The 16669-nt window shown below is 39.6% G+C and overlaps 1 protein-coding gene across 1 annotated transcript in view; it reads left to right on the top strand.

The window, feature by feature from the left end:
* The window catches only part of ZNF704 (zinc finger protein 704), an 86660-nt gene that overhangs the window by 49189 nt on the left and 20802 nt on the right, over window positions 1-16669 (top strand). The window contains exon 3 of the mRNA XM_058043074.1: window positions 13516-13619. Within this exon, the coding sequence (XP_057899057.1) occupies window positions 13516-13619 (104 nt within the window). The remainder of the gene's footprint in view (window positions 1-13515; window positions 13620-16669) is intronic.

Here is a 16669-nt window from a genome sequence, read left to right as displayed (position 1 = left end):
TAGGGTTTTTTTTCTCCCTGCAATTCTTTGATAGTTGTTGGAAAAGACAGGGATACCAGGGGAAGTCTCCTGTCAGGAAGAAAATAGAGTGTAGAAAGACTGGAGCAGAGCATCACAGAGGGACTAAGATGAGGGGCAAGGATGTTTGATTTGAGGAAAACTGTGGACAGTCTGCCTGAGAGCATGCAGAGTGGGATGTGACTGCATTTATTGTTCTCCCAGCTTTCCAAGCCTGTATTTCTCGTGGGTATGATTTTAAGAGTAAACTAATAACAGTGCTCCTCTGAGACTCTGTTCTGAAGAAAGAGGTTGCTGCTGTTGCACATGGAGAGAATTCCTTAAATAATTTTAGCTAAATGTTTAAATGTCAGTGCCTTTCTGCCTATAAATACTCTTAATTCCTTAGTGTGGAACATTCCACATGCTTAGCCACTCCTACATTTGTGATCTGAAGACAAAGAAACTAGACCATTAGGCCATTGCAAATTGTATGAAAATAGAAAGTAAAAGATGGAAAATGTTGTACTTTATTAACTAATAGTGGAAGAGAGTCCAGTTCTTTTCTGAGAGGAAGAAGAGAATTCAATTCTGTAATGGAAAACGATGCCGCCTTGTCATTAAAGTCTGTATTGTCTTTGTTAGATGGAAACAGAAATAAGGTTTGAAGTATCCAGTGTAACATGGACATTTCAGTAAGACTGGTAGATTTTTACAACGTGCATCTGTAGTTTAATACAGAACACTGCTTGCATAGGACAGTATGGAAAGTGGCAAAGATGGTGATGAAAATCATGTTTTGTGTGATTTCTTTTGGTGACTGTTAGGATGGTTGTACTTCCCTCAGCAGCAGAAGTAACTTTATGGAAGTCTGAGAATGGATAACATGAGCATAATGCCAGACCCACAATAAGTGGCTGTTTTATGTCATGGGAATTATCGCTTGTAATATTTGTGAGAGCAGTGTTTTCCTAGACAAAAATAGTAATGAAAAATAAGGGTGGTGAGCAGGTTTGCTACCTGATTTGAAAACTACAAGAACATATTCAGCAACTGAGTCTGTACAGCATTATTGTATTTTGGCTTTCTGAACAGCTTCTAACACAAATACATACATTACCAAGGAAGTGTTTCTGTCTAGCAGACCAAACTGGGGAATAGGATGGACCTAGTACTAACCAGAGGCTAGTACTCTCAATTTCCCTTTGATACCTGCAGGCCACAGTTTTAGTAGGTTCTTGTAACGAAAAAAAGGTTGAATTCAGAGCAAGAACACTAAAGATGACAGCAGAGTTAAGCCAGATGCATTCTTCAGCTACCACATATTATGTCAGTGGTTTAATTCTTTTCAATACAAAGTATTCAAGTAATTAAAAAGCAAACAGAAACACAACAAAAAGCCCTGGGCTCATAGAGCAAATATATTTTATAGCACAATGAATGTTTAATGTTAAAAGCATCTTAGAAAAGCATTCAGATCAAGAGTGCTTATAAATATTCCTAAAACCTCCCGTCAGTTTTATTCCGTCTAAATTGACCATCTTGTATGTTTACAATGCTTTATTAAAAATAAGTTTCATAGGACTTCTTAATCCATCTTCATGTTTCCAGATCGTTTATGAAGCTCTGCCTTTATTTCACTCTAAATGTAAATATGTATTTTGGTTATTTCCTGTAATGTTATTACAGGTCATAGGTAAATTGCTTGGAAACAAATGACAGGGAAGGCAATAATTTGCAGACAAATTTTGTCCAAATCTCCTACTATCCCCATATAACCATATGTGGTAATTGTTGCCTCCAGCTTTTTCTGCATCCTCTACCACTTTGGAAGGTGTTTTGTGTATTGCACATTATTGAATATCAGCCTTCCTCTGGTCTCACATTGTGCGTTGTCCATCCTCTGCCTGACTATGCAACCTTTAATTGTTGATGATTTAGTATTGTTGTGTTGCAGTTGTCTCAGTTACTGGGTCAGATTCTAACATCGGGTCCATTTTGTTCCACCAAGATTGTGGCATGTGTTTTGAAAACATAACCATCATAGCTCTGAGCAACCTGGTATGGTTAAAGATGTCCCTGCCCATGCAAGGGAGCTGGAACTAGATGATCTTTAGGGTTCCTTCCAATGCAGGCCATTCTGTGATAAGCTTTTTGTTTGGTTGGTTTTGGTTTTGGTTTTGGTTTTGATTGACATCTGTCTCTAAAAGGGCAATGTTTTCACTTCCCTCAAAGAAGGGAATCAAAGGTGAGAAACCAGAGTTCAGAAATTTCCTGAGGGACTAACAGACTTCCCTGTAGCTTCAAAGAGAAACTACTGTGTATCCATAATTGTCACAAATCATTGCTCATACTACTGGTTTTTGGGTGCTACAGCTATTTATAAGTGAATAAGTCTACTTTAAATGGTGGTGGTGGGATAAAAGGTGAAATGCTAATTTAATTTAAGGTAGATCTGAAGGTCTGATATAGATACTATAATGTCACATAGTTTAAGTGAACTATGGCATCTTGCTTAATGGCCATAGTGCAGTGTAATGCAAAGTAGAGGTGCATGGTCCTGTTTTTCCTTTCATGACAAACGTTTTCAGTTCATGCTATTACAGCAAGAATGATCATTCCCAGCTGCATTATCACCAGATCTGTGTGTGAAACATCCCTTTTCACACTAGGATTTGTACCCATGGTGTGGTTTAAATCAAAGCTCTAGGTCTAGTGTTGGGGTTTTTAACTCTCATTATTTGGGATGCTGGACACTTAACAACATGAACGAAAAAAAATATGACTAATCTGCAACCACTTCTCCTTGCAAACAGCTATCAGTTAGAAAATTGTACCCTAGGAGAACATCCTGAGCTGGTAAAAACAGGACAATTTTAATTTTTTACAGACTCAGGAGGGGCCTTGTACCTCAGATTATTTTAAACTCATTTTCAGTGGGGTTATTAAGGAGGAGCATCTTCAATGAAGTAATTAGTGTTGAGTGGTGAAGAAATATATATGGTCATAGAGTCTGATACCTGCTATCAATGAACACTGGCTGCTGTCTAGAATAGACAGTCTAGATGGTCCATACTTTCTCATTTTCTTGTTGGTATTATTCTGTTGTACATAAATACATAAATCTTGGTGCTGCTATTCCTCTTGGGATTTCTTTGACATTCACATGCACATGCTGTACAGTATATATGCAGGGGACAGTGATATTGGAAAGCCCAAACTTCTCCACACACCAACTGTGCAGATGGTTTACACAGCCAAAAAGAAAAAAGAAAGCTGGCAACCATAGTGATGCTTAAACATGGGTGTGTAGGTAGTGTCAAGCACCTTTGGCTCATGCCTGATAGGTCCTACTCTGCCCAGAAGCCTCAGTGGCATTTCCTTGCTGTCCATTCATCTACTTGAATCTTGTTTTTCTAGTGTCTGTTTTCATATCCATGATTTTTTAACATATCTTTAGTTCTTACCTGTTCAGCAAAGTTTAATTCATGAGATGAGGAGATGGCTGTCTAAGAGGTTGTATTCGAGTCTTTTGGAAGAAACTAAGTTGTTTTGGGCCTTTGAAAAGTTTGAAGATTTGTTTAAAAAACAAGAAGAAAGATGGATGTTTGATTTAGTGTATTTCTTCTTTATAAGAGATGGGTCAGTGAAGAGATGGCTTTGTGACCTAATTGTTTCAAAGTCAGTTTCCCTTGTTAAAGACACTTTTTTGTTTAGGTTTGGAGATTATCTGGCAGTGATACTTCACATTTCAAAATGTCCAGTTGAAATTTCAAGTGCTAAGGAAACAACAGAAACCTCTCATCTGTAATTGTGAGATTTTTTTTTTTTTTAAAGCAACCTATCTGAAAAATCTGAAAGACCTAGTGGCAAACTGTGTGTCACCCAAAACAAGTTTATATGGTGTAGAGTGTGTACAAGGTGGTGATGCTTACTGCACAATGTATTTTTAATGTGGTGGGATTTATTTCAGTTTGTAAACTAGCATTCTCTTTCCTAAAACAGAAGGACTCGGGTCTCCTTTAGCTCTTCAACACATTGCAGTGTGTTGTCAGAACATCACTTTGTCTCTTGAGTCATCGTGGCATAAAATTGGCGAAGGCAGTTTCTTGACACTGGAATAGCCTCGGGGGCTTCATTTTGTATCTCTGGTGTGTAATTCAGTAAAACACTGGGTTGTTACAAAGTACATCATTCACATGTCTGGCTGACTGAGACATTTTCATTCCGAAGCTCCTTCTCGTCTCAGCAATAGTTCAGGGTGTATCCTGAACTGTGGTTTGATAAACGTGGAAGGAGCTTGATGTAAAGAAATGCTAAAGTTACTGGATATACTCACATCAAAAAGGCAATTGATAGGAGGTGTTGTCATAACAAATAAAGTAATGATGAGCTTGGAGCTTCTGCTCTCCATGTCTGGTAGCTTGAAAACAGAGCAGTTGCAGAAGTGACTAAATCAAACCTGCTGCAAGGCACTGTTTGTCTCTTGAATAATGTAACTAGATTTCTCTGCTCCCTGCCCTGGAATGTGACTGAAGCCCAGACATGAGGACAGTCCATGGAGGAGGGAGAAAATGAGGAATAGCTGATAAAAGAAGAGCCATAGCTGATAGAAGATGTATTGAAATATCTAGAATATATTCTTTTTTGATTTTCTAATCTGGTCACAGAGTGTAAGGAAATTTGTCGGTCATGGGGATAGGATGATACATCACTTGTGGGAATGTCCCTATTGCATCTACCTTTGACACAGTCTGTTCTGGCTGCAGAGTACTGCAAGTGGTCTGTAGAGTCCCACATATAAGGTATGAGAGTTTATGTGTTATTGGTATTTGTACTATGCACCCTATTGCTCTACCTGAAAAGTATCTGGAAGTGCTGCTATCTCAATAATGATCTTTCTGAGGAAATGAAAACCAAGAAAGGAAAAGCATCAAAATCTGGCCTGTAATTAGGCTGGGTATAAAGCTAAATGTCAGTTGTGTACGTTACTGTATTTAGAAGGAAACATTTTCATCACCTGTTCAAAACAAAATGTTCATTAGCACCAAATAATTCCAACTTCATTAGTTGTAAACAAGTGATGAAGAGAGCAGCACCGGGGTTCTGCTGTTCCTTACAGGTGACTGAGCTATCTATCCTTGTGAGTCAAGTCATAGATTTGAACAGGAAAAGGAAAATAACAGTGTTCTTGTAGATGATGTTGACATGACCATGTTAACAGCACTTGGAGCACCTTTCATGATGGATGTACTCTTATTAACAAGAGATGAGCACAGACTTGTAGGATGGTCAGGGAAATGGAAGGAGAACCCATCTGAGAGGTGTACCTGGATGCTCTCCATGAATGTGTGCATAGAGAAAACAGCTTTGAATTAGCTACCACAGGTACTGTAGTCCATGTAGCCCTGCAGAACAGGCCCAAGGACAGGAAATGAAGGGAAGTTGGGACTGGAGAGACCAAGATGAGCTAACTGTTTGCCTTCCCTGTTCTGAAGCAGGTTTCTAATGGATGGAGAAGGACAGAAATAGAGCCAGTTGTGAGGTGAAGTGCAGTGTGTGTCTCCTGAATGCCTGCAATAGCAAAGAAACCTTGAAGATGGTTTATGGAGCTGTGACTGCTTGGGTTGTGCATGCCATAGAAACAATGGCTTAGTGGTCACACTCTTTGGGAGGTACAATCTCACTTTGGCAGGAAGCAGGGGATCCTCTCAGAGTTGTTTCTTGCCTGGAGTCTCCAGATCTCTTTCAGCAGTGCTGGCAGCTCTGGCCAGCATTGTCGAGAGTCAGTGGCTTTTTATTTACAATTCTCTTTGCTTCTTGCTTGAAAAAAAGAATTATTTCCAAATAATTGGAAAGCGCAGAATGAATGACATGTAAATATTAACAATAAACAGAAACTGACCCTTGGGTCATTTTTCAGACTGCTTGATTTCAGGAAAGTGTTCACATTAGTAACAGAACAACATGCCTGTGGCTCTTTGATTTGGTGAGATGAGGACTTGCAGGTTTTTTCAAGGGTTTCATCAATGTATATTTTATTAGAAAAATTATACTTTAATGTGTGTCAGAAAAAAGTTAAATATTATTTTAAACTTGACTTACAGCAGCTGTTTAGAGACAAATTGTGCTAGGCAAATCACCTGTGTATGTGCATTAGGACTGTTTACATGCAATAATGTTATAAACCATATTTTGGGAATATTCATACAGTGTAGGAATCACACTGTTTGCAATAGATAAGGGGGAAGAAGGAAAAGCAAAACATTTTTTATTGTGCATCTTCTGTTACTTTGGGAAAGACAAAGTTCCTGTAGCATCTGCTGTAAGGGTATCTTTAGCTAATCATTCTTCTCCAAACTTAAGCAAGATTTATGGACTTTTTGTTTTGTTTGTTTTCTGTCTTTTTTCATGTTCAGCATGTAATTTGTATTGCATTGAGCAAATGGTCCAGCCCTTTTCCCTGAGGAAAGCATCAGAAGTGTGAAGTTTTCTTTCTGTAAACAGTACCCTGTCAAAGTGATCTCATTTTTGAGTGGGGATGTACCTGTGAACAAACTAGAACAGTAGCATAAGGCACAGGCAGGAAAGGCATGGAACATGAATATTTTGGATAAATTTGGAATAACTGGTCTGTTGCTTCAGGGCACTATTGAGGCTTGGTTTGCTGACAAGAGTTATTTGTTGCATCAGCAAGTGGCCTTTAAAGTAGAAAAAATGGAACAGAAAATCTTCCCCAAAAATCCTCAAGATTTGTGGATGACCATAAGGGATAACCGTGCTCTGCAGGGTTCTGTTATCCCCTTCTTAATTTAATTTTTGCTTTGCACTCATAATCTATCAAGAGATTACCCTTTATTTGGTTGTTCTGTTTTGAAGCAATTTCTGTGTCATACTTCTACTTAATCTTCAGTCATTGCCCCAAGGGCTCTTCACCAGATAAGTTTTCCTGATAGGTTGCAGCTGTTGGAAAAGTAAAAATTATTCATTGGATGAATCTTTTCAATATATAGAATAAATTGTTCCTGTAAACTGCAGCTTATCTCCCAGTGTGGAATTTGGCTTGCCTCACTGTTCCTGTTTATGCAGGGCATTTTAAACTGGAGATCTTATCACTAGCCAATAATGAGAGCAGTGTTTTACTACCATCCTCTCCCTCCCTACTCCCAGGACGCTGTATCCCATATTTTGTAAATCAGATAGTAAGATCTGGAGTTCAATCCTGTTTCCATATGGATAGGTTTGAAATTTCAGTTATCTTTAAGGAAGTCAGAAAAGTTGCTCAGAAAGCAGTAATAAAAAGGTTTCTATGAAAAGGGCATTTTCCATCTGTTTTGCAAAACTTAAGCAACCTTTTCTGGGCAGCCTTAGGATGCAAAGCAGCTATTCCTGCCACTGGACTGCAGAGGGGGCAGCAGGAGCATGTCCATGGGATGTGTTTACATCAGAAATCACAGGAAATTTGACATCCTGTTTATTTCTGATGCAGCTCTGCCAGCACTCACAGAGAGGCCTGGTGTGGTGGTAGCCTCCATGGCAGCCTGGGTGTCATCACTGCATTGTACCTCCTCAGAGGGGGAGGGCACTGGAAAGGGTGCTCCAGGTGCTCCTGGGGACACACCTGGCCGGGGAGCTTCAGGAGGTGGCTGGAGCTGCAGAGGGAGAGACAAGGGAGAGCCCTGTGTGGGGGAGAGTCCATCAGCCAACCTTTGGAACAAAATACTGCCATTTCTTGGGTATCTACATCTACAAATTGGTAGTAAAAATGAATGGATTGTCTTCTGTCTAATTTTAGTTTTAGTGGAGACAGTGGAGAAATAGGTGTTTTTAAAAACAGGCCCATTCTTTGTGGAGCAGTGCTAGATGCAAGTTCTAATAAAACACTTAGAGAAGCCTGCCTGTTACACACCACTTTCTCTTCGGTTCTGTTAAACTGTATTTTCTCCTCCAGGATGCTGAGAACCACTCTGTGAATGTCTCCCATCTCTTAGGACTGATGTGCAGAGGCTTTTTATTGTCTTTAAGCCTTACAGTCCAAATGGAAAGTCAATGTCTGAGTTACTGAGGACTCTGTCAAGTGCTCTCAGGCTCTAACACACCAGCCAGACTTCCAAAGGCCCTTTGGATAACTGAACCACAAAATCCATCAGCTTGGCCAGGAGGAGGTGGGGAACTTTGAGGTGCTCTTTGATGCATTTTTCCTTTTTTCCTTCAGAAGTTCAGGTATATATGTTTTTTAGGACAAAAGTTCTTATATTTGTATTTTCATCTGAATTAATTCTATTCACTGTTAGTATTAAAAAAAATTGCTTGTGTATAACAAGGACAGCAGAAACAATGAAGGGCCTCCGTTCTGCACATGAATTAGTCTGCAAATATGAAGCTAGCATGGAAAATGTTAATTTTATGTTTGACCACAATGAGCAAAGGCAGAAATCCCTAACTTCTAATCAGTGCATTATTGGTGTATCTCTCTTTTAAATATCAAACATCAGTTCCCTTTTTAAATATGTAAACAATAACACTCTCAATGTTCTGAGACATATAATTTTAGTACTATGCTGATTTTATATAATATTTGGAAATATTTTCCTTTGCTTTTTGCTTTATTGTGAAAGTTATGGCTTTTACTAAAGAATGCTGAAGACCTTGGACTATTTGTATGGATTATTCTCTCTGTAATTTGTGGGTTTGTGTTTGACAAGTGAGTAATTTTTTTATCTCCATAATCAACAACCATACACAAGAGCAAAAAGTAAGATAATTTATCTGTACTGTCAGTATTTTGAATTATTACATGGTAACCAAGTATTATGGTAAATGCAAAGTCCTGTATGGACTAAGAATATTTTGTAGCATAATGTAGTTCTTTATAGAAGAGTGGTTGTAGTTACTTGAGATACATGGAGTCATAATCATGTACATGGATTTTCTTGCTGGTTCTTTGTTGGGATGTTGGTTTTTGCCTTTAATGATGAATTGAACAAAATGAAAATATTTTTATTTTACCTGTATAATGTAATTCAGGATTTTTACTTCAGAAGTGCTTCTGTTATTACTCGTGTACTGATTACAATGATTCATTATATGATGAATCATATTTTTGGTGTCGAAAGCTTCTAACAACGTGTTTATGAGTATTGGTGCAGTGCTCAGTATGACATTATCAGTGTGGTGTGGCTGTAGTCAAGTGACCAGACTTGGGTTTCAGAGGTTTCTTTATGAGAATTTAGCACATATAAGTAATGGAGGGAGAGAGCAATTTAAATATAGTTTTATTTTGTCCCAGTTATAGCTTATTAACGCACACATATTTATACGGTACTTCTTACAAAAGGTCTCCGGGTGTTTTGTGAACCACTGTCATAAGCTGAATTTTTGGTGGAGGACAGTAGACAGTTAACATGGAATTATAGCATTTTTGTGCTTGACTGCTTCTCTTTTTATCAATCCTAGTTAATGATTTTTTTTTTCTTTTCTTCAAGTAAACTTGGTTGTGCTCTTCAATAGGGTCAATTTTATCAAAAGCACCTGCTACCACTTTCTCTGCTCTGAGAATATTCTCCAGTACCCTTAAAATATGCTTAGGTAAAAGCATTAGACTTGAAATGCAGTCTTTCCAAGAGGAAAGACTTCAGGCTTTTTGATCTAAGCCGGGCAAGTAATAAAGAGTAGTGTAAAGACTGAAAAACTAGAATAAAATTTGTATTTCTAAAGATTTCTTTGAGAGCAAGCCTGAAGAATAGAAAAAAAATAGAACTGTCATATAGGTGTGTCCAGATGGGAATAGTGCATAGGAGGGAGTTTGAAGGTAACAGTGGCCAGGAGCTGGCAGAAGAAAAGGACAGCAGGAGATTGGATGCTGCGTTGATTTGGAACATTTGCGTAGCCTTGGGCTTGTCTGGGACCCTCTTCTTCTCATCCCTTGGAGCTTAAACCCAGCCTTTCCTTGTAGACAGCTTTGACTGGGGAAACTGTGATGGGTGGTTTGATTGATAAATTATTATCAAAAAAGCAATTAAATAATCAGAAAATCAAAGAAAGGAGTGATCAAGAGTAAGTGTAGTAACCAAGTCTGATTGGCCTTGGCTGTTAAAGAAAAGGACCCTTAATTGCCAGGCTGGCTAGATCAGTGTATTGCAGGGATCCAGTGAAACCACTCCCCCTGCTGAGGAAGCAGGGAGACATGAAGCAGAGACCTGGGGTGGTGGTAAAAGGTCTACCTCCAAGGACCTGTAACTTCTACTGCTAATATCTCAGCTGATTTGTTGTAATTCGGCTATTTCATGTGTTTGGATTTACAAACACTTGGAAGGAAAGGATCCAAAACTGCTTGGTTCTCAAACGCAGACTGGGCTGACACAAATGCATCCATCAAAAAGTTGGGAGATGGAATTTGGAGACTGGAATGTGAGGTTAGAGAAAAGAAGAAGTCTTCATAATTGACATAGTACATGATCTTAAAACTGATTTAAATTTTATTGCACCTAATAACAGTAACATCAGGGCTTATGATTTCAGTGCACAGAAAATCGCCTTAGCAATGGTGAGATAAATGTTTTGGGAACAATTGATGCGTAACAAGTTATTCTCCCCTCTGAGTCCAAATAGTGTTGAACAGCTGTGTGCAGGTTCATCTTTCCAGTAGAGAAAGCTGGAAAATATTGGGGAAATCTTAAGGCGTGAACTCACACGTGATGCTGACTAAATGCAGATGGCTTTAGTGGTTGCTGTCTTCAGTTTTATGCCTTGCCTGTATCTCAAAGGCTGCTGCTGCAGTACTGGCTGAATGATATATGAAATATGTGTGTTTACATTTATGAGCCAAACTGTAAAAATGGAACAGAGTCACATAAGCCAACACTTGTAGCTGCTAAAATTCTTGTGGCTGGGAAGTATGAGCAGAGTGTTCTTGCTTGCTGGATGCAGTTGAGGAGCAGTAAATAGTGAAAATGACTGTCATTCAGAATGGGCAAAGAGAAAGCCCAAAGTTCATTTTATTTGGGCTGCTATCCTGGTAAATTGGATCAGGAAGAAAAAAGGATTCCAGTAATTGCAAGAGTGTAGTTTAGAATGGCTGGAAATGGCATGGATTCTCATGACTATTCCTATTCTTTGCCTGCTTGTGAAAACTTCCACTTTAAGTACAGATGCCAGTGCTGACAATTTTGGGACATTGTAAAATTATTTGGAGCAAGGGCTAGATTTTCAGAACAGCAGTGCTTATCATTGTAGAGGGGACAAAAAAAAATCAAAATAACTAGAAGGCAGTTATAAACTGCTTGGGGAAACTTTGTGATTAGCTCCGAGTCTAGACTCTGACATCTTGACACCAACTTGGCAGACACTTGCAACAACTGCTGTAGTGAGATGTTGCAATCCTGGAGAGGCCTGGATGGGAACATGTTAGTCCTGTTGCCACACAGACAGAAGAGCTTTTTACAGAAGAGCTGATTACAAACACTAGGGATCAGTTTCTCCATCTTATCAGGAACTTTTGCTCATTTTGTCCTCGTATGTTGCAGAAATGCAGATAGTAATGATTCATTCACAGCTGGATAGTCACAGGGACAGTTGGTGTAGTCTGGCAGGAATGGGCTACAGAGCAGGTGAAGCCTTCTCAGAAACTAGATTTTCATACTGGGATATTAGGTAACTGGAAAATCATCTGGCAGTGTTGGTCTTGAGAAAGTGTAGCATCTCCATGTCAGCCCTGAGGAAGGGTCTTCTGAGCCCAGAGGAATTTGGCATTCTGAGTGAAACACTCCTCTGCAGGCATGAGGAGCTAATGGGTGACAGATTAAGAATTCATCTGATTATAGCAGACATTCCAAGACCTTTCCAATACTTGATTATGACCATATGGCTGCTGTGCTCTTTGCAGAAGCCTTGGCTGGAGGAAAGAAGGGTTTCTACAGATATAATCAGAATGTAGCAGGAACCATCATCAGTGTTTCAGCTCCAGGCACTGATGTGTTGCAAAAGGCAGTTGTGAGAGTTAAGCTGTTGTGCGGCGTGGGAGAGTGTTCATCAGCATCTGTGTGGGTCCTTGCATCAGCCAGAAAGCAGCTGTGAACCTTTTCATGGGCAAGGTCAAGGTTTGCTCACTAAAATACCAAGAGCCTTTCACTGTAGTGTAGTTTCCAGTTAATGAACCTTCCACCTGATGGGTGAGATAGGATTCCAGACAAGGGAGTGCACCCAGCACATCCTGTTCCTCTTGGAGACTTACTGACCAACAGTTGATGGGAAACAGCAGGTACTGACCACTTATTATCTTGGGCTTTAAATCAGACTCAGCCTGATCTGCTCAGTAGAGCTCCTGACAAGGCACAGAGATATCTCCAGAGACCCAGAAAGCAGAATATGGGGTGGGGGGAAGTGTCCTTTTGTAAGAAAAAAATTAACTTGATCTCTAGGAATTGAGAAGATGATTTTGGATGATCAGTGATATGTTTGAAAGCAAACATTTTCAAAAAATCCCACAAGGATTTCCAGCCCACAAGGGTGGAAAGCAAAAGTCTGCTAATATAGTGGGTTTGGTAGTTTTATTTTGGTTCATTGACTTCTCAGAAATTTTACATTGTGAGAGAGTTACTCTTAGGTAAAAAAGACAGAACATAATTTTTACAGACAAAGAAAAATTTCCTTCCTTGCCTAAAAAAATCCCCCATGACTCCTTGAGCAATGGATCACTGTATCCTGGTTCCTGGTGGCATTTACCATTGTTCAAATATTCTCTTCCTTTCCCTGAAAAGCTGGCTGCTCTCCTTTCCCTTATTACTCCTTTTCCATGTCCTCTCCTCTAACTTACACAGGTTCCCATTGAGACCAGGCTGAGGCAGCAGTGGGCCCCTGTGCCATCATGCTGGTTCAGGTGCTCTTCACACCTGCAAAACAACCTCCTCTCCCTTTCTCTCCCCTACCCCCCTACCCTTCCTGCACCATTTTTATGCCAGTTTCCTAATTACTTAAAATATTTGGTTTTTAATCTGACCAGGAAAAATTTAGGATCAATCTTTTGCAGAGAGTATGGGAATGTTAATAGTTAAGCAGAAGCAATGAACTCATATCCCTTAGTTCCAGTTCATAGTTCTTTACACTACAGAGACTAATGTATGTTGATATTGTTGCTAGTAATCTCACCCAATTTTGCATTTGTCTTCATCCAAGAAAACCACCTTAAGAACACACTTTGCTCTAAGAATATGAATAGCTGAAATTCTCAAATATAAAAAAGGAACAAAGTCAAAGTTATAGAGAGTCACAGTAATCCTGAAAATTTTATACAAAGATGTATTCTCTTTTCCTATTTCTTTTCCTGCTAACACTGAGTTAGTTTGCTTATAGAAGCCTATGCTCAGGTTGCCATAAAACCAAGGTTTGGAGAGCTCTGTGCAGTGGCTTGTTTTTGTTACTGTGCTGTGCTGGCTTAGGATTTGGGCTAAGTGAAAAAATACTAAAAAAGAGCTAAATTTTTGTTGATGTGTTTCCTGCCTCCCACTCACTGTGTTTCAGGAAATCTTTGGAAGAACTGGACATGGATAAAGTAACAGCAGCCATGGTACTCACCAGTTTATCCACCAGCCCTTTGGTCCGCAGCCCTCCTGTCCGACCCAACGGTAAGCCTTTGGAGCCCAGGGCTGTGGGAAGGGGGGCTTGTTCCCAGGAGCTGTGCCCATGGGGGAGAACAAATGGTGAGTGCCTGTCTTCTGCTGTGATGGGGATCATACTGAGCTTTGCTCCAACCCAGTCAAAGTCTGGTGCAGCACTGGCAGAAATGAAAAGAAACATTTTCTTTAACTGTAGAGCAGTTCTGGTTTATGAAATGGGAGATGCCCATTCCATAAATGGGATATGAGCACTTCAAAAAGTCTCTTGATGTCTCTGAAACACTTAATTTTTCAAAGAGTTTGATTGCATTTGCACACATACAGTCCTAGAGTTGTAGAATGGTTAGAATTGGGAAAGACCTCTAAGATCACTAAGTCCAACCATCAACCTGGCACCACCACCATGTTCACTTCTAAACCATGTCCTGAGTGCCATATCCAGGAAACAATGAGCGCAGTTCTTCTTGTCATCTACTCAATGGAAATGAGATCAGATTTTACCCAAAGCCACAATAAGGCAAAGAACTTCCAGATCACAGCTCTTGGCTGAGAGGCCGTGCAGTAGCAATCTGCACAGCAAGCAGTCTGCTTCTCTACACCTCCAGTTCCTGTGCTGTGTGTAACTCTCTTATGGTCTTCCATCAAATCTATAATCCCTGTAAAGACTATTTCATTCATGGTATAGCAGAAGACACCCAACTTTAGAAAAATGTAAAAAGTTTCAGGTAATGAGGAGATCGATTATGAAATATAATTGATCTATGCAAGATTGACTGGAGTTACAATAAATTTTTAGGAGTGTTTTATTTTAAGGAATCATTTGAATTAGGATAACCTTGTTAAGGTACGTCAGCATTGTTTGTATGACTGACTTTTCTTACTCACTTGTAACTGCTAAAAACCCTAGATGCTTTCCTACTGTCAGTCATTGGAAGATTGAGAAATACTTGCTTTTCTTCATGGAAACAGGCATGATCCACAGTATGATGTTCTTAAAGGAATTCATAGCCAATGTCAGTGCTGTGTTTTTTCCATTTTATTTTCAGAAAATGTAAGTTTTATCCATTTAGTTGGAATTCTGGCTGTGAACACGCATGGCCTTTGTTCATGTGCTTTCCAGTGTTGAAAGCCAGAAGTGCTTATTGTAGTGCCACTGCTCTGAGGAGCCCTGGGAAATCTCAGGCAGTGACATCCCTGTGACAGTCACACCTGAGGACAGGATGTTGCCAGCCCCTGGGAAAGGCCAGCAGAAGGGTGAAAGCACACCTGCTCTCCAGCTGCTCAGCTCACAGACAAAACCACAGCTGGAGATGGGTCTGTGCTTGATGTGGCAAGCAGGGATTTGGTGTGGCCAAGGCAGACACATGTGCCCTGCTGCATCCCTGTCCTGGGGAGCTGCTCTGCTGTGGGTGAAGCAGTATCTGCCACCTTAGGCTGAGCAGGTGACACTTGTCAGGAGCAGCAGTGCACATTAGCTGCAGCTGTCGATTGGCAAGATCTTCCAAACAAGCCCTTTTGAATTACTAATAGCAAATGGTGGCTGTTTAACTGCCTTTGATATTTCTCAGCATAGTCTGAGTGCTCTTTGATATTTCTTCATTTAGCTTGTCTGCTTGTTTCCCAAAATCTGGGAAGACTAGCCTGAAAATGTAGTTCACATGTTTTCAATAGTTACAGACAAGATCTTGAAGCTGGTTTTGGGCACCTTCTCCCTGAATATCTTAGTTTTGCCTTAGTCAAGGCTTGCTAAAGACTTGAATAGAAGTATAAAGACTGGATAATTTAAAGCTTATTTGGTGTTGCAAGGCTAGGCTCTGATCCTAGTAATACAAGCAACAAATGTATTAGTGATCAGTTTTTTCTACACGCTTTTCCAAAAAAGGGCAATAAGTAGCAGTATAATTAAAGGACCATTTGTTAAAACAAATGGAATTTTGCCTAGAAGTAAAAAATAAAATTACATTAGCATTAATATTAAAGTCAGATCCATGCTGGAATTCCTGGGAATGATCACCCATGTAAACTGGATCAGAGTTTGGCCCTTGTTTCTCTGCAGTTGAATAATATTTGGTCTGGTTCTCTTTCACGCAACTCCAGCAGTGTGAAAAGAGCCCCAAAATAAGAGTAAGTTGCATTTATTTATATATTAAACTTCTTTACATTAACAGATTTGTTAGTATGAATGAGAACCAGTGTTTGGTTTTTTCCTGTTGTTAACCTCATTCAGTATTTTCCATGCTACTTAAAAAATGCTCTTGATTCACATCTCTTTCTCAGCAAGATGAGGAGAAGCTGTACACACTGAGAATATGAATAGCACCATAACTGTTTCAGAAAATAGTAGTTGAAAGAGTGTTGCTTTGTTTTTCTGAAGACACGAAAATTTTAAGCTATGCTAAGGTCACAAGTTGATACCAGATGCAATTTTTGGCTTTGGCACAAGACTGAAGTACCAAATATATAAAAGGAACAAAACCCACCTTCATTACAGTCACATGAAGGTTGTAATCATGAGACAAAACATGACAATTTCATGTTAGCTTCAGAGCTGCCAGAACATGTATGTTTGTCCTTTTCCAAAGAGGAATTGGGCAGGCTGGAGGGAGAGGATCAATTCCATTTATGCTGTGTAGTCCTGATCAGTAAATCAGTACTACTGTAGCAGCTGCCTACTCAAGGGGGCACTGTGTTCTGTTTTTCTGAGCAGCTGATGTTAGTCATTAAGGATTTTGTCCAAAACCAAGTCAGTTAGGAGAAAGAAAAAACAAAAATTCACTGGTTTGGGGGTAAGCTTTTGATAGCTCACTTTCTTGCCAATATTATTAGTTAAATTTATCTGTAAGAAATTGAGAAGGAATGAAGGAGTGACTTCTGCAGATCTTTAAAAGACAGGCACTGGCTTGAAAGGACTTGTCTCACACTTAAATACTGCTTCATGAACAGATAAGATGTTATTTGCTTGCCAGTTCCAAAGTCAGGTGTTGCACAATACTCAGGCACCCACAGTGTCATTGGGGAAAGCTTCCAATGCCTGAGTTAGGGAGAAGCTGCACCTAAAC

The sequence above is a fragment of the Melospiza georgiana genome, chromosome 1 (genome assembly GCF_028018845.1).
Source record: "Melospiza georgiana isolate bMelGeo1 chromosome 1, bMelGeo1.pri, whole genome shotgun sequence".
In the NCBI taxonomy this organism is placed as follows: Eukaryota; Metazoa; Chordata; class Aves; order Passeriformes; family Passerellidae; genus Melospiza; species Melospiza georgiana.
The sequence above is the reverse complement of the archived record's forward strand: the minus strand, read 5'-3'. Positions and strand labels throughout refer to the sequence as shown.